The sequence below is a fragment of the Microcebus murinus genome, chromosome 5, assembly GCF_040939455.1.
Source record: "Microcebus murinus isolate Inina chromosome 5, M.murinus_Inina_mat1.0, whole genome shotgun sequence".
NCBI classification, from domain to species: domain Eukaryota; kingdom Metazoa; phylum Chordata; class Mammalia; order Primates; family Cheirogaleidae; genus Microcebus; species Microcebus murinus.
In genome coordinates, this window is record NC_134108.1 from 101470844 (window position 1) to 101497067 (window position 26224).

Genomic DNA, 26224 nt, shown 5'->3' on the forward strand with positions numbered 1-26224 from the left:
AAAGGTCCACAGGCTTTTTAATGGTGTGATGGCTACTTCCCTTCTGAGACCCAATCTAATCATGACGGCAGCTTCCGTTGGGGTGGGGTGGACAGGCGCAGGATGGACAGAGGCCATGCAGTGACTGGGTAGGGGTGGCGTGGGTGTTACATTCTGTTTGGCGTGTAAACATTCTTAGGTGGCTTCCCGAGGGATGGGGAAGGCAACTCCCTGCTCCCCACCCCATGCCCACCAGGGCTGGTCCCTGGAGCTGAGAAGACTGAGCAAGCCTATCCCAGCCCCTGCAAGGAGCAGGGAAGGGGGAGCCCATGGGACTGGGGCATGGCCCCACTCGTGTGCCCCCTTCGTGCATGGTGCAGCTGGGGAGGGAAGGCGTGTTCTGGGGTGAGCAGACCCCGCATCTGAGCCAGTAACATAGGTTGTCGTGATGGGAAAGGCTGGGGGGAGGCAGGCTACAGCAGTGGTGTGACACTCTTTTACAGAGGAGGTGCTCAGGACCAGGGGGGCCTGGTGGAGGGATGGATACTCAAGGGAGAAGAGGCTGCAGCTGGGCGTGGGGGCACTGAGCGATGTGGTTTCCTCTGCCCTGGATCCTTCCTGGGGAGAGGAGCAGAGCCAGTCCCATTGCTGCCCCTCTCTCCACTGGCCCTCTTCACCCCCTCCCCCGCCCCTGTCGCCTGGTGACATTCAATGACTCAGAGGCCTGAGGTCAGTTGGGAGCCCTAGGGAGGTCTGGAATCCCAAGGGCAGACTGGATTTTGCATCTCTGCCAGCTCCAGTGCTGGGTGAAACTGGGGCTCTCTCAGGCACCCCCTTCTTCCCAGCTCCAAACCAGGGTGTTGTTGGTCCTGGAGCAGAAGTGAGGCTGGGGGCCCTACATTCATGGTTCGGAGCAGGCCCAGGGGCTGGGCACCAGGGCTCATGCCCTGGTCCCCACCTGGCACAAGCTGATTGTCATTCGGAGAAGCTCTAGGTGGGAGGCAGTGGCCCCTCCTCCACCCCCTCTGCTGGACCCAGATGGCAGCAGAGAGCCTTGGGAGGGACTCAGGTTGACAAGGAGGGCTCTGTCCAGAGAGGTTTCCTGAGTGTTCTGGGAGCTTCTGCATCAGCATGGGGTGGACCTTGAAGGCTGTCCACCCTGGAGTCCTCCCCTGGGCTGGTCTACAGGGAAGCTGCCACCTTGGCATGGAAGCAGCTGCCCGAGCCTGCTGACTCTCCACGAGGGGTTCAGCTGGCACCACCAGGCTGCTCCTGGGGTCAGCTTCTTTGTGGGCATCCTTCTGAATGACGGTGCCTGGATGCAACCAGACCGCTAGGGCACACTGAGGCCTTCCTTCCTCTTCCCCTGGATGTCTTGGCTTGCTCTCTGTGGCTCAGGGAAGGACAGAGGGTCCAGGCCAGGGAGCAGAGACCGAGGGTGCTGAGGATGGAGGAGGCCTATGGGGGGGGGCGTCCCAAATAGGCAAGGTTAGTTGTCTCTGCTGCAGCTGGTGTGCTGCTTGCCCCGATGTAGGCAGTTGAGGCTCATGATGAGGTGGGTGAGCTATGCAGGAGCCAGAACCCAGCAGGAGGCCCCTCATCCACTCAGGGAGCAGGGCGGCTGCTTGGGCTGGGGCTGGAGCAGGAGAGCACAGCCTGGGGGGAGCTGAGGGAGGAGTGGGCCTGAGCTGGGGACCCATCACACAAGCACACAGTCCGGAAGTTAGAAGGGCCTTTCTGCCTCCAGGGCCCAGCTGTTTGTAGGGCCACCTGTCTCCAAGCTCTCTGCCCGCTGGGGGAGATGATGCCCGAGCCAGCCCACTCCCCATAGCTGGGAGGACACGGAGGGTAACACAGCCTGAACTGAGTCCCTGAATCTCCAAAGGGCCAGCGCAGAGATGATACCCAGCTACCCTCCACCTGCACTGAACTCAGGAGAGAGGGAAGCTGGCCGAAACTGCAGCAGACAGGACTGAGGTTAGATGACAGGAAGGAATTCCTGATGGTGAGGGGTCCTGAGCACTAGATCAGGGGACCAGGGGAAGGGGCAAAACTTTTTTTAAAGCCCCAACCTCCCACTGGGAAACATTTGCCAGGAAGGCGGCCCACAGACCTCTCGTGGTTCCCACTGAGGCCCAGGGGCTCTGCACCCCGGTGGTGCAGGGGAGCACACTGCCCCCAAGAATCATCTGCCACTGCTTCCCACTGGGTTGTCCAGGATGGAGCCGACTTTGGGACAGGTCAGACCTGCCCCCTCACACCTGAGTAGACTGATGGGCAGTCCAGAGGCCTTCCTCCTCCTCCTCCTCCTCCACCACCACCACCACCACCAGCACTCCCAGGAGACTATGGGGTTGGCCCTCACTTCTGGAAATTGAGGCTGCTTCTCTGAAAGGAGGGGGGGGGCGCTGGAAAAAGGCTGGGAGGAGGGCTAGGTGCTGAAGGAGGTGTAAGCAGAGGGGGAGCGTGGAGAGCAGCCAAGGCCTGGTGGGTGAATGGAGTGTCCCCAGAAGTGGAGTCCTCGGTGAAGAGTGGCTGAGCCTTCTCCTGGGCCGGGGGACCGGTGTGAGCCCTCCTCTCCCGAAGGAGAGCGGGGGAGGGGAGGAGACGGGGAGAGGAGGGGAAGGCGGACCCTCCCCCGCGGCACGGCGCTGTGTCCCCCACCGCCCGGCAGGCTGGCAGGTTGCGGCGTGTGCCCGCGCGTCCTCGCGGGTGCAGGCGGGAAGCTGGGGCCGCGGGTGGCGCGCGCGGGCGCGTAAGGCTGTGCTGGGAGCTGTTCCAGTGTGGCCGGCTGCGGGTGGGGGACCAGGGTGAGGGTAGGGGGCCGCAGAGAGCCGCGGGCGTCATTATCTGGCCCCCGCCCGGCTCTCTGCGCCCCCAGCCCGGCCTTTGGTTGCTGCGCGCTGAGCCTGGAGTTTCCCTCTGGGTCCTTTCTTGGGGCCTCCCGGGGAGGGGGTGCCGTCAGGCTGGGCCCGGGCCTGCGAGACGCCCCGGGGTGGGGCGGCGCCCGGCCGGGCCTGGTGCGAGGGCGAGGGGCTCTCTTTGCGGGACAGGGACTGGCTTCGCGGGGACGCGCTGGGATGGCGCGCGGCAGAGGCTGGGAGGCCCGGACTGCGGGGGGCGGGGGCCCTGGAGCCGGCTTGGGCTCGTCCTGGGCCCTGGCCCGGAGGTTGTTTGGGGCGGAGGTCAGCAGCAACGGCCTGCCCTGGGGGCTTCTGCAGCTGGAGCCTGCTTGAGGAGCCGAAGGCAAGAGAAAAGAAGAGGGCAAAGAAAAAAAAAAGGAGGACATTTTCAGAATCCTTTTGGACACTGAGCCCTAAAGTCCTGCCTTCTCAGAGCTGGATGAGACCGAAGAGATCATAGCACAGATGGGTAAACCGAGGCCTGGTGCGCTGTCCTCCAGGGCAGGGCCTTTAAGGGCCACATGCTCCCAGACTGTTGCCATAAGAGCGTGCTGCAGGCTTTGTTTGAGGTCTCTGTTTCATCTTTAAAATTCTCCTGGATTTTGCACTCTAATCTATGATATATCTGTGCTTGTATTAACATGAAATGTTTTCTCCCAACTATTCAAAGCCCTTGGCTTTATCCTTTGGCCTCCAATGTCCCCGGCACGGCAGAAGCTCTGTGCGTACCCCAGGACCCCCATCAACTTTTCCCGAGGCTGGTTCTCCCAACCCCCTTCCAGACATGCGTACTGTAGCCACTTCCTCAAGCCTAGGGACAGGGCTGGGCCCTGAGTCAGAGTGAGGAGGTGGTGGACAAGAGGTGGAGCTGAGAGTCCCTCCTGATCTCCCATAGCCCCTGACCTTGGCTCTAGAGAAGCCCCCGCTGCTGGAGGCCTTCTGCAGTCACCCCCTGCCCACTCGGGGGCTGGCAGTGGTTTCTCACCTGCTGGTGATGGCTGTGTCAGATGCCGGGGCCGCACCGTGGGGTCTGCTGGGGGTCTGCTGGGCGGCAGCAGGCGTGGGCACGCGGATGCTGATGGGGCGGGGGATCCGGCTCCGGGTGGCAGCCACCCGCCCAGCCTTCCTGGGCAAGGCGGCCGTGGGCTCGGAGGCAGGCGTGTCCTCCTCGGAGCCCGTGCCTGAGAGCGTCTCTGAGGCGCGGCGCTGCTCCTCGCTGGAGGAGGAGGAGGCCCCTGAGGCCAGCCGCAGCAGCAGGCGGCCCTGCCTCTTCTCCATCACCAGCCGTGCCAGGTCCTGCTGTGGCCGGATCCTCTTGCTCCACCGCTCTTTGGCCGACAGTGAGCCCGAGGGCTCCGAGCCGGTGTCTTCCTCGGACAGCAGGACAGGGATACGGCTCCTGGGGCGAGGGCCTGGCATGGCATGGCGGCTGGGGGAGATGGTGGCCACTTTCTCAGGGCCTGGCTCCAGTGGGGATGCTGGGGCTGGCCTGTCAGCCAGGGCTGGGCCATTAGGCAGTGAGTCTGTGGCCACCTCTGAGGGGGTTTCCCTGGGGGGCCCAGACAGGGCACAGTTCTCCATCTGGGCCCCATCCAGCCCTGACAGGGTGATGCCATTCTCCAGGGGCACCAGGGCCCCCTCCTCAGCGCCCCCATCAGAGGGCACCTCCAGACCCAGCTCGCCCGCAGGGCTGAACTCCTCAGACCGAGAGGCTTGTCCGCCGGAAGACATGACATTGAGGTGGGTTTTCTCTGCAATGTGCACAAAGGTCCTCTCGACTTTGGTGAAGGGTGAGGAGGTGACTGCCATGCCCCCTGCCCCTGTGGTCACTGCCCCAGCACCCGGCCCTGCCCCAGGCCCTGGGGGCTTGGGCTCAGACTTGAGGACGGAGGACAGGGTGCCTGGCTCAGATACGTCCAGCTGGCTGCCCATGGGCTGGGGCCGCTCGTGCTGAGGAGTGAGGGCAGCCAGGGTGCCCAGGTCGGGGTCGGGGGCCAGTTCGGCAGTGACAGGCGACTTCTTCATGTCGCCAGGGGAGACGAGCACCAGCGTTTTGGAGCCCTCCTCAGGCTCCAGGTCCCCATCTGCCATGGAGGCCCGGCCCCTGGACTCCTTCTGGTCATCAGCCAGCAGTGTGGACGGGGCGCCCTCCTGGCTCCGGTCGGTGCTCCTCTCGCTGCCCTCACTGCTAGAGCCACTGTGTGGCCCCAGCACCTCCCCCAGGGCCACTGCGGCGGCTTCCTCCTCCTCCTCCTCCTCCTCCTCCTCTTCCTCCTCCTCCTCTTCCTCCTCCTCCTCTTCCTCGTCTTCCTCTTCCTCGTCTTCCTCGTCCTCCTCCTCCTCCTCCTCTTCCTCTTTCCCATTAGCTTGAGGTTCAACAGGATCCAGCGAGATGGGGGTGGCGATCAGCATGTGTGAGAAGCCCACCCTCCGGACCCTGTTGATAAACCGTGCTCGTTCTCGGTACTCGGAGAGGTCTCTCTTGAAGTCATGGTAGGGCAGGCTCAGAGGCACAACTCGTGGGAGGCCATTCATCTCAAACGGGGGCGCCACGGAGAACACCTGCAAGGGGCACACACAGGGACCCTCTGAGGTCACCCACCCTCCTGGGCCCAAGAGGAGTATGGACACAGTCATTCATTGTGTCCATTCTCCTGGTCTCCTGAAGTCCCAGGCCCTGATCCTGGTGGCTTTTCTGTTTCCTTGCCCTCTCCATTTTCCCCACTCCTCTCCTCGCCACGTGCACCCTGAGCCCCAGAGTCAACCCTAGAGTCCAATCAGTAACAGAAGATGAAATCCAGAAGGCACCATAACTACCATTTAGATCAACCCTCCCTTTTACAGCTGGAGAAAACCAGGCCCAGAGAGGGCCAGCAAGTGTCTGTGTCACCTCCTGGCATGCGCCATGCCAGAGGGGCTCATAGATGTCCTCACCACCTCTCCACAGGATGCAGTTTCTCTGCAGCCAGAGAGCTGACTGGCCAGGACCCCCAGATCCTGGGGCAGACAAGGGTGGAGTTAGGGCTGTCCTCTACCCTAGAAGTGCAGGCTGGGCCCCTGGAGCTCCAGCCCTCTTCCTTTCTGCGCTGTCTTGTTAGCCAGGAATTTGGCCCTCTGCAGTTGTACTTAAACTCCATTAGGTTTCCATTTTTGAAGCTTTGTGTTGAGCCCTTGGCAATAAGGTGGCAAAACCTGTTCTTGGTTTTCTGGACTCTTGCCCATCCCCCTTCGCCTCTTTCCTTCTAGACTAGAAAGGCCTGACCATCGGGTCAGACTCGGCTGCAGTGTCTCCTCTTCCACCTTGGTCCCTTCCCTAGCTCTGACATATTTGATACAGGAACATCCCTAGGCACCTGGGCCCATCGGGCCGACACAGCTCTGTCCTGTGCTGGGTGGTGCTGATGGCATCTAGCATTTTGTTAGCCTTTGAGTCTTCATCTTCCTGAACTAGCAGAAAACAGCCCATTCAGACGAGAAGCCCTGGTGACATCCTGACACCTCTGACATCTTCATTCCCATCCATGCTTTCGGGAAGTCCTGCCAAGCATCCTTCTTGAACATCTCTGTGTCTGCTGCCCCAGGCCCATGGGCACAGCCTTGTTCTGCCTGGTGGTTCCTCAGCCACCCACCTGCTCTCTCCATCCTGCACTGCCATCTGTCTTTCTCACAGCAGCCCCACTGATCTTCCTGAAACTCAGATCTACTTCCATCTCTTTCTGCTTCAGCCCTGCAGTGGCCCCCACGGGCCTCAGGAGACAGTTCCTATCCTTGGCTTGGCACATGAGCAGCTCCTGCTCACCCCACAATCTGGTTCCTGTCTTCTGCTCCAGCCCACTTACTGCAGTGCCCTCTGACCCCTGCCCTATGACCCAGCCATTCTCACCTACCATGGTGGTGCATCTCCACCACCGCTAGGTGCTAGACCACCTAGCCCAGGCAGATTCCTCTGCTGGGGGCCCTCTCACCCCCTCTATTCACATGATAAGTTCCTACTCTTCCTCCAAGTCTGACTGAAACAGCTCCTCTTCCACAAAGCCTTCCTGTCCGCCCACCAAGCAGACTTCATCACTCTCTCCTTTCTACTTGTTTTCCCACATCCCTCTGTTAGAGAATCTTCCATTCCCTATTCTATTCACGCATGCATGTATTTATGTGGTTCTCTCTCCTGATAAACAGAACCCCTTGAAGGTTTTTGCATTCATTCATTTTTTCACTCATTCAAGAAGTAATCTGTGAATGTCTGTTGTCCTGGTCGCTATGTTATAGGCTAGGAATCTGTGGCAAGTGTTGAACGAGACAGACATGGTCCTTAACTTTCATGGAGGATGCAATGTCCGTTATCAGGAAATGAAAGGCGATAATGTACATTCCACAAAGACTGTGATCACAAATGAGATCATATAAGCAAAGGGCCTGGCATATGGCAGTTGCTCAATTAATGTTAACTCCCTCCCACCCCTACCTCCTACCTCCTACCTCCTGCTCTGCTGTGGTTTGGAGATCATTGGTCCCCTCCTCAACCCCAGAAAAACCTGGATGTCACACCTATGGGGGAAGAAGTGTGGGAAAAGGAGGGGCACTGCCAGCTGAGGCCTGCTTATAAACAGCACAAAGCTGGTAGAGGGGAAGGCAGGGGTCTCCAAGGCCAGGGATCTGCCCATGGCTGTAACTGCTCCCCCCATCCACAACTGCCATGATCTTCCTTGTGATCAGACCCTGTTGGAGCCAGGCAGGGAACTTAGAACTTTGTTCCCGTCTACATCCAGGCTGGAAGACTCCGGAATTTTCTTTTTCTACACCATTCTTTTGTTGTTGTTGTTGTTGAGACAGAGTCTCACTCTGTCACCTGGTCTAGAGTGCAGTGGCATCATCATAGCTCACAGCAACCTCAGACTCCTGGGCTCAGGCATTTCTCCTGTCTCAGCCTCCCGAGTAGCTGGGACTACAGGTGTGTGCCACCATGCCCGGCTAATTTTTCTGTTTTTTGTAGGATGAGGTCTTGCTCTTGCTCAGTCTGGTCTCCAACTCCTGGTCTCAAGCAATCCTCCCAGCTCAGCCTTCCAAAGTGCTAGGATTACAGGTGTGAGCCACAACACCTGGCCCATTCATTCATTCCTATTCACCCATTTGTTCATTTAGCAAACATTAAGCACTGACTCTGTACCAAGCCTTGTGCTGGGGCACTTTGCCATGTCCAGTCGCCAATGTTTACTCTAGAGAAAATGGTTGGGAAAGGTGGAGACAGCTGCTGTAAGCTCTCGGTGAGCGGGGACCATGGGGGGAGGTGGTACACTGACAGCCAGGGACAGGCAGACACAGAACTCTGATCACATCTCTCTCCAGTCCAGTTCAGAACTCACTCACCCAGCACCAGCACATCCCCCCCAGTAGGGATGTCCCTTGACTCCACCAAGTCACCCCTTCTCTGCAGAACCTCTGTCTGTATTCCCTGTCCAATCCCCAACACCTTGGAAATTCCTGCTATAACCACCCTTTCCTTTGCCATCTGGCCAGGTCCTGGATTTCTCTGGAAAGGCCCCATGTCGAGGATGGGACCCCCACACACACTGCCCACATTGGATGATCAGAGGTGGAACCCTCTCTCCTTCCATCTCAAAGCCCTCCCCTCCTGTCACCTGGGAAAGAGGCGGAATGGGAACTGGAAATCAGTCAGGGTCATACAGTCGGACTGGGAGTCTGAGGCCTGGAGAGAAGCGTGCTCTTGTGCAGGGCCAGGACCCAGAACTCTCTCTCCAGTGCCTCGCTGGCCTCCCACCCCGCCCCCGCAGGGAAACCTGGGCCCTCTGCCCTTGAGGAGGAAGGGCTATGAATCTCAGAACGGAGACAGCTTTGCCCTAAGGCTCACTGCCACCCCTATGCCAGCCTAGTCAGGCTGGGTTTTCTGTTGAAAAGTCCCCTCTGTCCTTCCCCCATCTGGCTCTGTGTTGGGGAGGGGCAGCGCCTGCCATCCAGTTCCTCCCGCCTCAGACAGTAGCCTAACTCCCTCCCTGCCTCTCCTGGGTGCCCAGTGAATAATTCATCAGCTCACCCATTTGTGTTCATTCACGCAGCCAGTGATCACTGGACACCTCTGTGTGCCAGGCCCTGTCTGCCTGAGGACACCTGGCCCTCTGCCTGAGGGGCACAGCAGTCTCAGCCTGGAAGTCTCAGCTCAGCAGCTGTGCTGGCCCTCAGTGGCAGGGGCCTCAGCAGTCAGCAGTCAGCAAAGGGAAGTCAGGTCTGGTGAAACTCACACCTTGCTCCTTTCCCCAGGGCACGGCCCCTTGAGATGCCGATTTGCTTACTGTGGTTCCCAAGCCTGGCTAGTCATAGTATTGACTGGGACTGCTTTTTAAAAATGCAGAGCCCTGGTTCCTACCCCCCAGATTCTATAGGTCAGATATGAGGCTAGAACTCTGGCTGTTTTCTCTGCCCGGTTATTCTGATGGAGTTCAGCCCAGGCAGACGTGGGAAGGCTGGACCGCTGGAGGAGGGGCGGGCGGGCCAGCAGGGAGGATGAAAGGCCAGCCCAGTCCAGAGGGCAGAGGGCGGGGCCTCACCAGCTCCAGAGCTCAGCCCACGTCCAGGTTTATTCCAGGCAGCAGGAAAAGTAACGGGAGGAGGATGGACTAAATAGACCCTGATCCTCCCTTACCAACAATTACGCTGGGCTCTCGTGGCCTTGGGAAACTTCTCTGCCATGACACTGGGGACAGGTTACTCACCCCCCCCATCCCCAGTGCCCACACAGGATGCATGGAGCGACTCTCCTGCCTGGCCCTAGCCAAGCCCAGACCACCAGGCACTGCACATCAGCCCACAGTCCCAAGGTCAAAGAAGGGGGGCTGGGAGGGACTGAGTGACAGAAGCAGGAGGGTGAGCCCTGGCACCCGCCCCTCCCCTGCTGAGTGTGTGGGGAACTTTGTGCCTTTCCCAGCAGTTCCCCCTCCCCCCTCCTCCCTCCGAAACTGCTGGTGCACACCTCCATCTCCCTGCTCTACCCGGAAGAACCACCCTTCATGCCTCAACTTCAGTGTCGTCACCCAGCCTAGAGGAGACGTGGCCTGTGCGGTCTCCATCAGCTCTTCTGCCCACCACCGCCTTGCCGGGCCTCCACCTGTCTATGTCTGCGTCTCCCCACTCCAAACAACTCTGCCAAGCAAGAGCCCTCCCTCTGCTCTTCTACCCCACATCCAGGAGCGCCACCCAGCTGGGTGGGTGCTCTGGCCCGGGAAGGAGAAGGTGACAGAAGGGGTAAGATGACCTGGGCACGTGGCCACCTACCCTAGGTCTATACAGAATCTCACACACTTGACCCCATAGCTCAGTGTCACCTACCCATGCCTGCCTGGGATGTCTCCCAAATGTCCTGGGAGTTAAGAAATGGGGCTGCAGCTTGCCCTTCCACTGCCCCGCTCTTGCTTCAGGACGGAACGAGAAAAGTGCTTCTGCTTTTACAGGCCCCTCATCCCCTTTCACCCTCTCTCCGTGGTCTCGGGAGTCTGCAGTTCTTTCCTTCTCAGTGGCCCACTCCTCATTGATTTACGTCCCCCTTCAACTCACATTCTACCCTGCACTGACGCCCCCACCCCAGGCTTTCACGATCCAGGCACTCGGGGATCCCTTCTCAACAGGCCGTTGCCTGTCCCGGACAGGCCAGGGCCACCCCAGATCTGCCATCACAGCAGAGTGGCAGGGGAAGGCTCGTCACTGTCCCCTCACAGGGCTCTCTGGCATCCTGGCTTTCTACCCCCCACTAGACACTTGGCCTCAATGCAGCTCCTGATCCCACAGAGCTGCAGTCCCCAACCCTGGGCCACAGACCAGTACTGGTCTGTGGCCTGTTAGAAACCAGGCCACACAGCAGGAGGTGAGCAGCAGGTGAGCGGAGCAGGGAAGCTTCATCTGTTCTTTACAGCCGCTCCCCATTGCTCGCATCACCGCCTGAGCTCCGCCCCCGCCAGATCAGCAGAGGCATTAGATTCTCACAGGGGCGTGAACCCTGCTGTAAACTGCGCATGCGAGGGATCTAGGCTGCGCTCCTTATGAGAATCTAATGCCTGATGATCTGAGGCGGAGCTGATGCGGTGATGTTAGCGCTGGGGAGCGGCTGCAAATACAGATTATCATTAGCAGGGAGGTTGACTGCAAAATAAATGTGATGCACTTGAATCATCCCAAAACCATTCCCCCCTGCCCCCTGCCTCTCGCCCCCGCCATCATGGAAAAAATTGTCTTCCATGAAACTGATGCCAAAAAGGTTGGGGACCACTGCCACAGAGAACTGATCAGTGGGCCCAACCCCCTACTTCCTGTCAACCCCCCTCCTGCAAGTTGGCAGCTGGGAGTTGAGCCCCAGAGACCAGAGTCCACAGCCCCCTCCGCCCCCATGAGAGGAGACAGCCAGCAGGGTGAGGACTACTCAAGTCCTCCAAGTCTCCTCCCACCCAACTGTCCGGCTGGGGCGGAGGGAGACGAAGCTCATCCATTGACCTGGAACTTGCCAAGACCCCTCAATCCCTGAGTCGGCAACGGACTAGCCCCTGCCCTCTGCCCAGCCAGGAGACCCCATAACTGGGGTCCGCACTGGGTGGTGGGAAAGGAAGGGGGAGGGTGAAAGAAAGCAGGCGGAGGCCGGGTTCCTGGAAGGCGTCTTTAATCAGGATTTGGTAGTACACAAGCTCTCCGGATTGTCTGCATTAACATACAGGGACTTAAGAAGGCACAAGATCCCTCGCACAGCGACGCGTGACGGCGGGGCGCCCCCACCCTGCCCGTGCGCGGCCGTGTGCGCGTGGGTGCGTGTCCGTGTCCCACCCCCGTGGCGGCGCCGCGCGTGTGCGTGTCGGTTTCAAGTGTTGGATTTGTACAGTACTCGCAGTCTAGGGGCGGGGGGCTCAGTGCATGCTTTCCTACCCGGGCCCGGGGCCCCGACGCCGTTATGTACACTAAGGAGGACGCACCCCGGAGAGAAAGAGAAAAAAAAAAAAAAAGCGTCCCATTTTCGTGTGTGTGGTTTTGAGTTTTTCGTGCATGCTTACGCTGGCCGGGTTGGGGAATAGTGCAAGCGTATAATACAGTATTATTGCAGTACAAAAGGAGGGTCAGGAGGATTTATGAGAGGAGGAAGAGGCTCAGGAATATAAACCCGCTGGGACTCAGAACCTCCGCGGGAGGGGGGTCCTCTTGCCAACCCCTTTCCCATCCCTCGCCCCCCCATTAGGAAGCGTCTCCAAACGCAGGATGGGGGATACCCGGGTTGGGTCTCTGGAGGAAGGGGACTCAGGTGGGTCTCGGGGCCGAGTGTCCCCAACCCACCAGTCTCACCTGTCACGGGGCAGGGCCCAGCCCCGTCTCCTCGCTCAATAGTGTCAACTCTAAGGGCCTGGAACCCCGCCCCCTCCCCCACGGAAGCCCCTCCAAGTGGGGTAAGGGGTGGACAGAGCAAGTGCAAAGGAAGCAGATGTTGGTCCCTGAGTTTTATTTTCGGGGATGGGGGTGCGGGAAGAGCTGGAAGTGGGGGACGTGTGTGGGGACCCCCAGGGCCCACAGTGGTGGAGTGGGATGGGGCAGGGGATGCAGACTGGGGCGTGGGCAAAAAGGGGGTTGTTGGGTGGCTCTGAGAGGCCTGGGCTCAAAGCTTTGCTCCCCCTCAACTCTGGGCTCTTTGGCATCCAATTGCAAGGCCAATTATTTGGGGAGGGGGCAGCCCTGTGGGCAGTGAGGTAACAGGAATCAGGGGTGGGGCGACGGGGGCCTTCGAGCCTGGAGAATCAGCCAGCTCCCTCCCCCCACCAGCCCGTCGTCTGCACCCCAGCCCTGGAAGCACTGAGAGGAGCCCGGACTCCAGCCCCCGCCCCCGCCCCGGGGCCAGGGACCCAGCGGCCGGGAAGGGACAAGCAAACAGAAAGGAGCGCGGAGGGGGCTGCGGGGCGGGCGGCACCTGGCCCCGCGGGAGCAGCTAGCTTAAAAGACCGGACGTACATTCGTGGTGCGCGGGCCTGGGGCGGAGTCGGGCGGCGGCGGGGTCCGTTACAGTTAGACGCCTGCCCCGCAGGGCCGGGCTGCTGTCTGCTTCCGGAGAGCGGGCGCAGCTAGGGGCGACGGTGTGTGAGTGGCGAGGCCGGTGAGTGGGCGGCCAGGCGGGCCCCACCCCGCGCCCCGCGGCCTGTGCGGGAAGGAGGGCAGGCGGTGGGGCTGACGGCGGAACCGAGTGGAAGGGCAGGTCTGGTAGGAAGGTTCCCATAGTCCTTTGGGCTTCATTTCCCCCTCACCCTTTCTCAAGTCTTGACTTGAAGGGAGGAGGCGCCGGGCTCAGGTGGTGTGTGGGGAACCGTGGGGACAGTTGAGGGAGGTGGCCCCCAGGCCGGGAGCCCCTCCCTTAGGGAGAAGGATGCTTTAAAATGTTCAGAGACTGACTCTATGGGGGTGGGGCTGGTACCTGCCCCTTTGAGTTGAGAGTGTCCCAGATCCAGGTGGAGTTTGGGATAGGTTAGGGTCGGGTGGGGTTCAGCCCTTCCTTAGAGGTCTACACTTCCATCCCCAGGTCCCAGATCAACCCAAGGACAGCAGAGGATACATACAGCGTTTTCTGTGCCCCCAACCCCAGCCAGAGCCACACCCTCTCTAAGCATGGTCCCTCCTCTGACCGCCAACACGGATACACTGACACAGCTCCCTCTGCCCACCCCAGTGGCCTGGCTCCCACACCACTGCCTGCCTGAGCAGACAGCACCACCCCTCTCAGGAAAGAACCAGGCAGGGCAGAGGAGAAAGGGAGGACCAGCATGGCTCAGAGATACCACCATGCCCCGCCCACTGGGCAGGGCTGTGTCTATGTTCCCCAAAACTGGAAATGCAAAGGGACATTGTTGGGATCAGGATGTTAGTGGTGGGGGTGAAAGTGTTGAATGGTTATTGCTGCGACCCAAAGCTGCCTTGAGTGTGTCGGGTACGTGTATATTAAGTATTGGGAATTTAACAGAGCATCTTTCACTGACCCAGCGTCCTCAGAACACACCCTCATCGAGAAAATACCGGTCCTACCCAGAGGACCCCACTCACCACAAAAGAGTCCACCGGCCCGTATACACAGGCAGGCACTTATGCACACGACACGTATACTCACAGCACACGCCACACATCCCCCTGGCTGTTAGCTGACTCCCTCCAAGAAGCCCACCTGGTTCAAGTAGCCGGGGAAGAGCACTGTCACCCTTGGAGTGCTGCAGCCCTGGACACAGGGTCGTGTGGGAGGTCCTCAGGCTCACAGAGGTTGCAAAATGAGCTTGGGTCATCTCTTTCCGCAAACTAGTTTTTGTTTGGCTCACACAGTGATTTTTCTTTTAAAAAAAATTTTTTTTGAAATTAGATGCCAACAATTAAAAATTGGGAGATTTCACATAAAAATGGGAAGACAGTGGCAACAATTGGTTGAGCTGAGGACAGTGGGGGTTGGAGGTTCCCCTGTTGACCACCCCCAACCTGCCAATTCCCAGACACTGCTTGGCTCCTGTTGATGTGCGGGTTGGTGACACCCACTCAAATTCTCGTGGTCAGTGTTCACCTGTGCCAATGTCTGCCCTGTCTGTGAGCCCGACCCCTAGGACCACCCCAATACCACTGAGGTCCGGTTTTTGAGCACATGCTTTCTCACTGTGACTCTCACTCTGCCCACCTCACCCGCAGGGCTGCCCTGGGGTGCTCTGGGGCCATGTGGGATTGAGGGGTTGGGAGTCTCTGGAGAGACAGGGTCCAGCCATTTCAACCAACCCCAGTACTCTGGAGTGACTCCCATCTGGGCACTGTCCCATGGCGAGGTGGGACCGGGAAAGGAAGGAAAGTATGGCTCATAGAGAACTGCCCTCTTCCTATATATATAGGGTGAGGACGGGCCAACCAAAAAGGATAATAAATAAATCAATACACAGACCATTTAAACCATTTTTAAAACTCCTATCAAATAAGACCTCAGATTATTCGGCATGGGTTGGCTTTTTATACATTCTTGTAAATTAAATATTCTGATTAGTTAAATGCAGATAATACTGGAATCTACCTCGTAATAAACTATTACGAGGCTTAAATGAGTTAATATTGTAAAGTGCTTAGATCGCTGCCCGGCACATAGTAAGCACTGCGTGCCAATCAATGACTGTTAAATAAAGTAACAAATAATTGGAAGCCACCACTGTGTGCAGGGCGTGACTATCAAGTATGAAAACACCATTTTCAAAGTACAACACAGAGTCCTGTCTCTTTTCGAAGCTGACCCTGGGGAGGCCGTCTGCTTTCCCCCAAGCAGGGTATCATTTCTTGAAACATTCTGGCCTCCTCTTGGGAAATCTTTCAGAAAAGAAGTCTGACGATATTGCAGACTCACAGCATCCCTACCTAGCCTGGGAAGCAGAGACTGGCAACTCAACCCCAAACCGTGTGCGGCTCTGCCGAGCTTCAGGTGAACTTGATCCAACTAATTAAGTGGTTCGGATAATCTTAGCCACTCGGAAAAGCTAATACTATTATCAAGATTGCCTCCTGTTAGCTCAGAGCCTTATGGCTTATAAAACACTCTCCTCCTCCACCATGGAAGATACGCAAAGGGATGTCCTCCAAAGGACAAAATGTTTTGAATCGTGGCCTTACTTTAGAGGACTACCCTCTCCCACAGGTATCAGTTCTGGTGGAGGGGGCTGTTTGGAAACTCAGCCACCTTCCAAACGCTTAGCAGGATCCCCCACTTCCAAAGGCTTTGGAAACAGTAGTATGTATGGAATGCTAAAATGAGTCTGAAGCTAGTGCCATCATCTTTGATACGTCACAAGGCACTTTGGGATCTTAGGATACCTTAGGGTTCTGGTCACTGAGATGGAACTGTGCTCAGGGTTGGATAGTGGAACCCTCTGGAAGGGAATGCCAGATGACAGAGTGCTCGGTTTCATCTAAACCCAGATAGAAGGGGTCCCGCCCCACTGCTGCTGACTTACAGAGCAGCTGGTGGGCAGACCCCCTTCACTTCACCCCTGCCACTACCTGGGGCGGATGGGAGGAGAGCCAGAGGAGGGGCTAGAAAGGGGGGCAGTGCTGGCAGGAGGGGAATGGGGCTGCTGTTCATCCCCACCCCTCACCTTTGTGCTTTATGTTCTCTGTTCCTTCTCAAAGGGTCTCCCTAGACCCCTCCTCTGCCTTCTTCCTGGGCAGTTCAGAGCCATCCAAAACAGCCTGCAGGGCAACAGAGGCTTGGGTTTAGGGAGGTTCAAAAGTGAGCAGTTGGGATGGGGGTCAGGGTGGGACACAAGTATTAGAACCTGGGTCAGCTTTTGTCGGTTTTGTTGCCAGGTGGAGAAGGTGCTCTTAGCCCAAGCATCCTCAAATAAATAAATAAAATGTTAAAAAAGAAAGATTTTGGAGAAAGGAGTGTGATGGCTAAGGAGAAGCTTGTGTGGATGAGCCCTACCACAGTGCTGGCTATCCATGAGGACAGTGTGGCTCCAGGCCACTGCCCACCACACTTATGGCATCCCCAGGCTAGGGTATGGGCCTTAAGGCCGCTACACTAACCAGAGACATCTGGGGAGTTGACAGGCCATGGAATTGGGGGTCAGAGGGAGACAGGTGCACAAAGAAGCTGGGGTGAGAATAGGTACACAGGAAACTACTAAGGACTGCACAAACATCCTTCTGGCTCCCTAACACACATGCACACCCATGATTATACACACCCACATACATAGGGCTGCAGCTCTGTGCAACTTCAGTGGGTGCCAGTCACATCGGGGTCCATGTAAATGGCACTTCCTGGAATTGTGCAGTGCACAGCCTGAGCATTCATCCATGGCAGCCCTGCCATATGCATCAATGCTCATGCATAAGCACACTCACGCAAGCATACATGCATGCACACAAACATACACACATACACAATCTCACTGAAATAAACATTTTGTAAATCCTCAGGCCTCTTACCCTCCCCATACAGGCACTGCCTTTTCTGGTACCCTCTTCACTAGTACCTCATTCCCCAGGGGAACAGAGGTGCTGGCTGACATGGGTAGGAATGAAGAACGGGAACCTTGGGGTCTCTGCAGTGACAGGTTTGGGCTGAGAAAGGGGGGAAAGGGCATGAGCAATCTGGCACCCTGACCATCTCCCAGACATCTCCAGATCTCCATCTGACCTAGCCATTCTGTCCTCACCATCGCCCTCCCTGGGGGCCGACTGGCTGGGCTGAGCACCTGCAGGAAGGAGTCATCCTCTAAGAGGGGCAAAGGTAGGGCTGCTCCTGTCTGGGATCCGACCTGAGACATCTGTGTTGCTGCTGAGCTCACAGTTCTCGCCTCACCCTTAACAACCACCTTCTCTGCCACTGCTTCTAGACTGGGTCTCCTCACTGCTCGGTCCCAGCCTGCTTTGAGGTGCAGGGGCAATCCCAGGCCCCTTCTCACCCATCCTCATTTCCTGAGAAGCTGGGTCCAGCAACCCACCCTACCAGCGTCCTGGGGGAGGGGCAGCCTGCGGTGGACTGGGCCCAGGCCTCTGTGCAAGAGAGGGACTCTCTGATCTCTGTGCTGGTGGCACGCAGGAAAGGCTCACTGGGTCCCAGAGTGGCCTACCCTGTCACTGAGCATAGAGACACTCCTCCCCCGCACTGCCAGCCTGCCTGGCCGGGCCTCCATCCTATCCCCAAGGCCGCATGCCCTGCCCCGTGCCAACTAGACACAGACACCCCACACGGAGAGGGTCCTGGTCTCCCGCCAGCCCCTCCAGGGTGAATCAGACCCAGCCATGCCAAGAGGTCACAGGTTAAAGAGAGAGAGAGAAAAAAAAACCAAAAACTCATGTCAGACTGGGGCCCAGCAAGCCTCATCTCCCTGACACCGTGGTGTCCACCGGACTCTGGACCCACTGGTGTCTCCAGCCCAGTGCCTGTGTCCTGTGCCTGAAACTGCACGGCCAGCCCCACCCCTGCCTGCACCGTTTGGCTGGCACCTAGCAAAGGGAGCCGACGGAGTGGGACGGAGGCCCTGGTGGGGTGGGAGTGTTACAGTACCTTGGGCCAGCATTCTGGGGGCGTATTGCATGACGGGGTGGGATGGGCTGTGTGAGTGTGTGATTATTGCCTCCTGGGAAGGAACCATGGTCTCTGCCTGCTCCCCACCCCCCCCACCTGCCCCCTCCAGGAGGGGGGGGTGCCCAGCCTAGGTCTTGTGGGTGAACCGGGCCCACACCTGCTGCAGCTGGGACCGCGAGATGCGGAGCACCGAGGGCACGAGTCTGTGGTTGCCGGCGGCGAGGGGCGCGTGGCGCCGGTGGGGCGCCCGCACGGGGCTGCTCTCAGCCGAGCGGCTGCGCTGAATGAGGGAACCGGAGGAGCCCGAGGAGCCGCCGCCGCCAGGGTGAGGGTAATGCTCCGTCTCCAGCGTGGAGGAGGAGAACACGGAGGACGCCAGTCGTCGCAGGGGGCTGTACCGCGGGAGGGAGTGCCCCGAGAGTCTGTCCTCCTCCAACTGAAAGAGACCAAGAGAGTGGAGGGAAAAGAGGCGTCAGGTACAGACTCGACAGCTCCATCTCGGGGGCCACCCACCGCTCACAGCCCCTGCGGCGCCGGCGTCCCTGCAGGTGGGCGGCTTGGGCGGGCTCGGGCAGGGTGGAGAGGGTGCAAACCGCCCTCCCGAGGTCCTGCCTCAGAACCTAGGCTCCAGCCTCCAGCACCCTGCCCCTCCTCCTCTCTGGCACTTCTCACACCATGGTCTCCTTTCAGAGACCTTGGTCACTCACCTCCTCCAGGAAGCCCTCCTGGCTTTGCCCTACCTAGCTCAGGCCTGGGGAAGCCTCCCTCTCAGGAAGACGGCTCTGTGACTTGTCCCTCGCCATGTGTAGGCACTGTGTGCTGCCTGTCTCCCTAGCTACACTCTTTGCCCCTCAGAAGAGCTAAAGAACATCCCCTGCACCTTGGCACCCTCGCCCTCATTGTCAGGGTCTAAGGACAGACTCAAGCCCAGCTACTGAATCCCAGCTCCACCACTTCCTACCTGGGTGACCTCAAGCAAGTCACTTCGCCTCTCTGAGCTTCAGCTTCCTCATCTGTAAAAGGGGGTCACAGTGGCACCCACCTCAAAGGGTTGCCGTGAGGTTGATGTTATGACAGGCAGAAAACTCAAAACAGTGCCTGCCATGGAGCAAAGGCTGGGCTCACGTGAGCCATTTTAGTATGGTTTACATCACTCTTCAGAGTAGGACAGGGACGGAGGACTGGTGGGGGCGGGGCGCAAATTGAAATCATCTCTCCAAAGAGGCGTTTCCCCTGCCCCGTCCAAGGCCCAGGCTAGAGGCAGCGTGTGGAAGGAGCTTGGCCAAGCTGCTGTCTCCCGGCCAGCCGGAAGTCCTGCCCTTGTGCCCTCGTGCCCTGGGAGGGAAGGGGAAGCGTCCCAGGCCGTGGGGGTGGAAATGGTGGAACCGGTGCCCTGGGTGTTACCAGACCTCTCCCAGCCTGACCCCTAGCTCTTCCTGGGCCTGCGGCCAGTTTAAATACCTTGTAGTGTGGGCAGCGAGGACTGGCTGTGCCAGCTCTAGGGGGCAGAAGGAGGAGAGACCTGGGACACTCAGCTCCAGTGTCCCTTGCTGATGTCAAATGGGGTCACAGGGGGCTGGGAGGAGTGGGGATGAGAGAGAACATTCTAACAGGCTTGTCCTTCCCCCCACCGGCCCCCGCTTCCCCTTTCAGCTTTGTTCTGGCCAAGCCTAGCACCCTTCTGAGCTAGTCCCATCTGCACTGAGGTTTGGGAGTCTAAGGCCCACCCAGAGACACCGAGGCACCCACAGTTGCCCAAAGCCCCCTCTCCCAGCTCATGCGGGTGCTTGAGTTTAACATTCTAGCCAGTTTGGTCAGCTGCCAGGAAGTTTTTCCTAAGCTGACATTTAATGACAGTGTGTCCCTGCCCCTTCAAGCCAGGCACCACTTGTGGTCACCTACTTGTCCTCTGCACCTGCAGTCCCCAACTTCTGGGCCAAAGACCAGTACCAGTCTGTGGCCTGTTAGGAACCAGGCCCCACAGCGGGAGGTGAGCAGCATGCCAGTGAAGCTTCATCTGTATTTGCAGCCACTCCCCACCGCTCACATCACAGCCTGAGCTCCGCTTCCCATCGGATCAGCAGCGACAGTACATTCTCATAGGAGCGGGAACACTCCTGTAACTGCGCATGGGAGGGATCTAGGTTGCGATCTTTATGAGAATCTAATGCCTGGTGATCCGAGGCGGAGCTGAGGCGGTGATGCTAGTGCTGGGGAGTGGCTGCAAACACAGATTATCATTAGCAGGGAGGTTTGACTGCACAATAAATGTAATGCATCCCTCCCCACCCCCAGTCTATGGAAATAATTGTCTTCCATGAAACAGGTCCCTGGTGCCAAAAAGGTTGGGGACCACTGCCGTACACCCAGCTGAAATATCTCCACCGCGCTTCCCCTGCAAGCTCCCAGCTCCTGGCAGATAAGAGTTCCCTGTTATCTCCCGGATGCCCCTTGCCGGTAAACATCCCTTCTGGACCTTGGCATCCCCACTGCGCCCCCCTCATGACTGAGCTCTGAAAGGGCAGGACTGTGCAACCTCATTCATCCTTGTCCCGCCGACCCCAGCACACTGCCCAGCACGTGGCAGGGAAATGTTTTTCTGGCTGCCAAGCAAATGTCTGTGTACTCAGGGAATGCTGACCTGCCCCCTTATCAGGCAGAGACAAACAGCAAAGGGTGGCAAACAGCCCTCCCCCAACCACACACTTGCTGGCCTGCTTTCCTGTCACCCTCGCTTTCCTGGCCCTCGGCTTCCAATTTGCACCTTCCATCTCCCAGAAAGCCAGGTGTGTGTACAGAAAACATTTTAAAGTATCAAATCACGCACACCAAAGAACAATAGATGCTTAAGAATTGTGCCTGGTTCCACGTTATCTTCAACTCTGCACACGTGCTGGTGACAGAGTTGCAGGTGCTCAGATTTTTAACGATTGCTGCTGTGAGGAAGTTCACACATCGGACACCGAGCAGACTGAGCTAGGTCTGGAGGGAGTTCCTTGAAGAAAGGTGGCAGGGAGGGGTATGTCCCTGTAGAGATCCCTGCCTGCCCGGAGCCACATAATCTAGTCTCCCAGGGGTGGAGAGTCCCACAGACTGTGACTCCAGGGTGCAGCCAGGTTTGGGAGCCCCCACCTACCTCCAGGCTGGGCTCAGCACTCCCTTTGGCCAGCCTAAAGACAGAAGGCAAAAATATGCCGGTCCATTTCTCCCTCCTCCCCATGCCCTGGACAAAGGAAGGTCTCTGCTTCACCCTGCTGTCCCGAAATACTTGGCAAAACGTGTCACGTTCATCTATACGTTCATCCACAGGCACACACAGAGGCCACCGTGCACACTGACACTCCCACAGGCACACTTGCTAACACGGTCTCGCCAGCAGTGTGCACAGGCATGTGTTATGCTCACACATGTGCACACACAGCACACATGCACATACACATGCATGTTCCAGGTTCTCTCTGACCCTGCACAAACCATCTGCTCTCTCAGGCCTGTGTTTGCTCCTCTGCTAAACATGCAGGCCTCAGACTGAGTGGCTCGGACCACACACCTGGAGCCAGCTGCCTGGGTTCAAGTCCCAGCTCTTCCACTTACCAGCTGGTGACCCTGGGCTAGAAACTTCACTTCTCTGAACCTTAGTCTTTTAACTTTTAAGTAGGGATCGCCTAATCGTAGTGCTGTTATGAGGACTATACATATAAAAATGGAAGTGCTTAGAACAGCGTCTGGCACATGGCAGCACAGAGTGCCAGTTGTTATTGTCATTAGAATTATTGCCCTTGTCGTTATGCTCCTTCCAGCTTTGACACTCTAGGCGTCCATGGTTCCCTGCACACTTGTGGACCCTCTACACGGTCTACACAGACGCAGTGACGTGTGCACCACACACAGGTGCACGTGTACGGACACATCCACACACCGTGCGCGCGCAGCTGCTCGGCTGACACGGAAATGCGCATGCACAGTCGCAGGGTGCTATCCGACCTCCGTTCTGTACCCTGTGGGGAAATCGAGGCCCACAAACACCTCAGCCCCACAGACACGCTCAGTCATCTCTCGCGGAGGAGACAGGCCATGCCCATCCACGTCGTGAGCAGACCAGAGCTCGAGACTGACCCACTGCACAATAGGCCTGTGCCCCCGAATGAGAAAAAACTCGGGGATAAACCTCAGGAGAACCGCAGCTCCCTCACTCTGGGACCCGGAAGGGACTGCAGTGTCCCACCCACAGTCATGGGGAAGGGGCCGGCAGAGCCAGGTCCAGAACCTACGCTCCTGACTTCAGTTCGGGCTTTCTGTAGACACCATGCCGCCCACACTGGCTGTTGCCCTCCCCAGCCCTGTACTTCCTGCGGGACAGCCCATCGGTGCGTGCCATCCCCGGTGCCTCTGCACCCGCACGCAGTGGTGCTCAGCGAGTGTGGAGGAACGAATGAGACGGGAGCCAGGAGCCCCGGACGGATCTTGCTCCTTCTCCTGCTTACTGGTGCTGGTCGTGGTGGGAACCACGACCAGGTCACGACACAGTCACGCCAGCCCACGTGGCTGCCGGCTCTGCCAGGGTGCAGCCTCCAGCCTCAGGCCAGCGGGGACCTCTCTGTGTGGGGACTCACTGTCTCCACTTTTTGAGCCCTCAATTCCCAGTGTCCGGGACAAGGCCAGGACGTACACTGCCCAGGACCACGGCTCAGAGGTCCTCTGTTCTTTCCAGAGAGACAGGGATGGAGCCTGAATACATGCCTGCCAAGAGCTGCCCTTCCTAGGGCACCCAGGTGACCCCAGGCCCGTCCTCCCAGTCTGAGCAAGGAGCACCTGAGCACTTCCCAGAGCCGCCTGGGGTCATGCCCCTGACGTGGGGCCATCGAGTGGAACACGGCACAGGCCCTGAGCCCCTTCCAGCGTCACTCCAGCCCCTCTTTGAATCACGGACCCCTTTCAGCACACAGGCAAAAGTTAGCATCCACTGCCCAGGTCAGAGATCAGCCTCCGCCTCACACAGAGAAGCCTGGCCGGGCCAGTGGTCTCTGCCACTCTGTCCTTGTCAGAAGAAAGTAACCAAAATGCCATGAGCCATGCTTCAGACCCTCAGCCTAGCATTTGGGATTCAGCCACCATCTGGACCCTTGCTGCCGTTCCAGCCGTGTCCTCCGGTCCTCCCATAGGAGGAGGTGCCATTGCAGCCAGTCTGGGCCTTCCCAGGGCCCCCAACATGCCCATCCCTGTGCCCAGCCTAGAGTCCTCCTGCCCTGGCTCCACTTCTCCCATCGCATCCACCCTGGGGCTCAGAGCTCACCTCCTCCCTGGAGCCTGCCCTGAGTTCCCTGCTACTTCCCTGGCGCTCCTCCCACCTCCTGGCTCCGACTTCTCCCTCTGGGTCATTCTTAGGGGCTCCTTTTCCTTCCATTCTCCCCAGATGCAAGCACTTCCCAGCTTCTGCTGTCACCCTTGGGTCTCCCAACCCTGCACAATGCTCTTGAGTGACAGCACCCACTCCCGTGGTTTCCAAAACCCCAAAATCTGTATTTCCAGGGGGCTCTCTCCTGAGCCTCAGATGCCTCCCCGTGGAAATCCTTCAGATACTACCAGGTCATTGCATTTAAATCTGAATCCATGCTCCCTTCAAAACCACTCAAGGCCAGCATTGTCATCACCCAGAGCCCTGGGCATCAGCGCAGACACCCTGCACCCCCCTACCCCCCAACCCCCTCCTTCACAGCCCTCCTGGCCTCTTCCAACACCTCTTGGCTCTGTCCACTTTGTCCCGCGTCCACAGCGCCCCCCTGTGGTCCAAACCGCCAGGACCCTCTCCTGCTACCACCTGCAGTGTGGCCTTCCTGCTTCTAGTTTTGTGCCCCTTCAATTCATTTTACACACCAAAGCCCAAGGATCATCCACCAGTAGCATGTGTATAATCATGTTGAACCCCTGTTTAAAGCCTTCGGGGGCTCACCAAGCCTTCAGAATCAAGATCCAACCCCTCGGCTTAGCCCCAAGGCCCTCCCTCCATGACGGCCCCGGGACCTGCTTGCAGCCTCGTCCTCTGGGGTGTGCCAGCAGCTCAGCACTTTCTGATCGCCCCCTGCAGGCCTTCGCACACGCTGTCCCCCTTTCTCCACTTTGCCACCTGGCTGCACTGCTCATGGCGCACGACTCAACTCAGAACTTGAAGGGAACTTCCCCTGAGAACCTTGCCTGCCGCTCAAGCATGGCTTCCTTCCCCTGAATCCGCCCGCCCCAGTCACAGCCCTGCAACTTTGGGTTACTGGTTGGCAGCGCCCGCCCTCGCGGAGCACTCCAGGCCTGCACGCACGCCAGGACCCTGGGCATCTGGGGGTGGGGAGTGGGGTGCGAGCCCAGCCTTACCTGTCTCTGCGGGCCCGTGGGATCCGACTCTCTCCGTCGAGGGCGGGGTCCCGAGTGCAGGGGTGAGTGGGAAGGGCTGCCAGGCGTGGGGGGTTGTGACGTCTCTGAACGGCCGTCGGCCTGGCTCAGCTGGGGTGGCGGGAGCTGGGGCGGCATGAGCCGCATGTCCTCCTCCGCCAGCGTCTGCATGCTGCGCCCCCGGGGCCGCACGGCCGGCTCCGTCCCTGGCCGCCGCCGCTCCTCGCCCTCCTCCGGCAGTGGCCGCAGCTCCTCTGGCTCCTCGTCCGTGGTGCCCGACGTGCTGGGCTCAGCCCCCGGAGGGAAGTCCTTGAGCTCGGTCTCCTTGTCAATGATGACCCACTCCTTGCTGTCGAAGTCCTCCTCCTCAGCCAGCGGCACCGAGCGGAAGGCGTTGCTCAGGGCCTCCTGCTCCACAGAGGCTGACACGTCCATGCGGCCGCTGGCCTGCCGGTCGGCGTGGCCTGTGTCCACTGACAGCATCTGGGCTGGCTGCGAGGAGCAGGCCTGGCGCGAGGGTGAGCCGGGCAGATCCATCCGTGACCTACAAAGCCACCCCACATGGGGCTCAGTGCCCAGCCCCTCTGGACCCCCTCTGGACCCCCACTGCACCCCCAAGCAGGTGGCAGGGTGGAGCCTGACTCCCGAAACCTCATGACCACGGCACCCCTGCCCCCTGGGCCAGGCTGGCCACCTCCTAGGTCGTCACCCACCAACTTCACTCCCTATAAAGACTTAGTGAGTTCATTCTTTCATTCATTCATTCACTCAGCGAATGGTTTTGAATGCTTACTGTGTTCCAGGAGTACATGCAAGCAGAAAATACATTCTCGTCTACGGCCATATCACCCTGAACGTGCCCGATCTTGGCTGATCTCGGAAGCTAAGCAGGGTTGGGCCTGGTTGGTACTTGGATGGGAGAAAATAAAATCTGTTTTGTGCACCAAGGAGCACACTGCCCTGGGCCACCCCAGGGAATCTAATCTTCCTAAAGCCAACTTCGTTCTTGCTAGTCCAGGGTTCACACCCGTCAGAGGCTCCCGCCTGCCGCATCCAGGACAAACACAGCCAGCCGGCCCTTGAGTTTACAGATGGCTTTTCCAGCCTCTTCTACTACCACCCTCCAGGCCTGGCTGGCTGGTGTCACCACCCCTAAGACGGGCCTTGTTAGCCCCAGCTTAACAAACTCCAGTCACTCTCCAGCCCCAAGAACAAACTCAACATTCCTGAGTTTGGCACTCAAGGCCCTCACAGCCTAAGGCTCAGTTTCCCCTTTTCCCAGGTCCCTCTTAGATTCCCTCCACAGGGCCTGTCCCCCTTAGAGCCTGTCCCCCCACCTGGCCTCTCCCTATAGGACCTCTCCCCACACACAGCCTGTCCTTACACCCTTCACTGTCTGACCCAGCTTGGATGTCACCTCCCCCAGTCTCTCCCAGCCTGCAAGAAGGATTAGTTTGCCCAGAGTGGACCTCGTGTCTATTTACGTGTCTGTCTCCCCAAGAGACTGTGAGCTGCAGAGCTTGTATGACTTTTTTACCTCAGGGGCAGTGATTCTGCCTCGGGACATCTCCTTTTGCCATTATCTTTTTTTTTTCTTTTCCAGACAGAGTCTCACTCCATTGTCCTGAGTAGAGTGCTGTGGCATCAGCCTAGCTCACAGCAACCTCAAAATCCTGGGTCAAGTGATCCTCCTGCCTCAGCTTCCTGAGTAGCTGGAACTACAGGCACCCACCACCACAGCCAGCTAATTTTTCTATTTTTAGTAGAGACGGGGAGGGGTGCAGGGGGGCAGGGGGAATCTTGCTCTTGCTCAGGCTGGTCTCGAACTCCTGAGCCAAGCAATCCTCCCGCCTCAGCCTCCCAGAGCTTTAGAATTACAGGCATGAGCCAC

The 26224-nt window shown here is 58.5% G+C and overlaps 1 protein-coding gene across 2 annotated transcripts in view; it reads right to left on the minus strand.

The window, feature by feature from the left end:
* Positions 1-26224, minus strand: part of TTBK1 (tau tubulin kinase 1) — a 42675-nt gene continuing 16451 nt past the window's right edge. For both annotated transcript variants that reach the window (XM_012773132.2, XM_076003331.1), the window contains 3 exons: positions 24316-24877; positions 3868-5444; positions 1-3207 (listed from right to left, as the gene is read on the minus strand). In XM_012773132.2, coding sequence (XP_012628586.2) covers positions 2826-3207; positions 3868-5444; positions 24316-24877 — 2521 coding nt within the window. In that variant the 3' untranslated portion in view covers positions 1-2825. The remainder of the gene's footprint in view (positions 3208-3867; positions 5445-24315; positions 24878-26224) is intronic.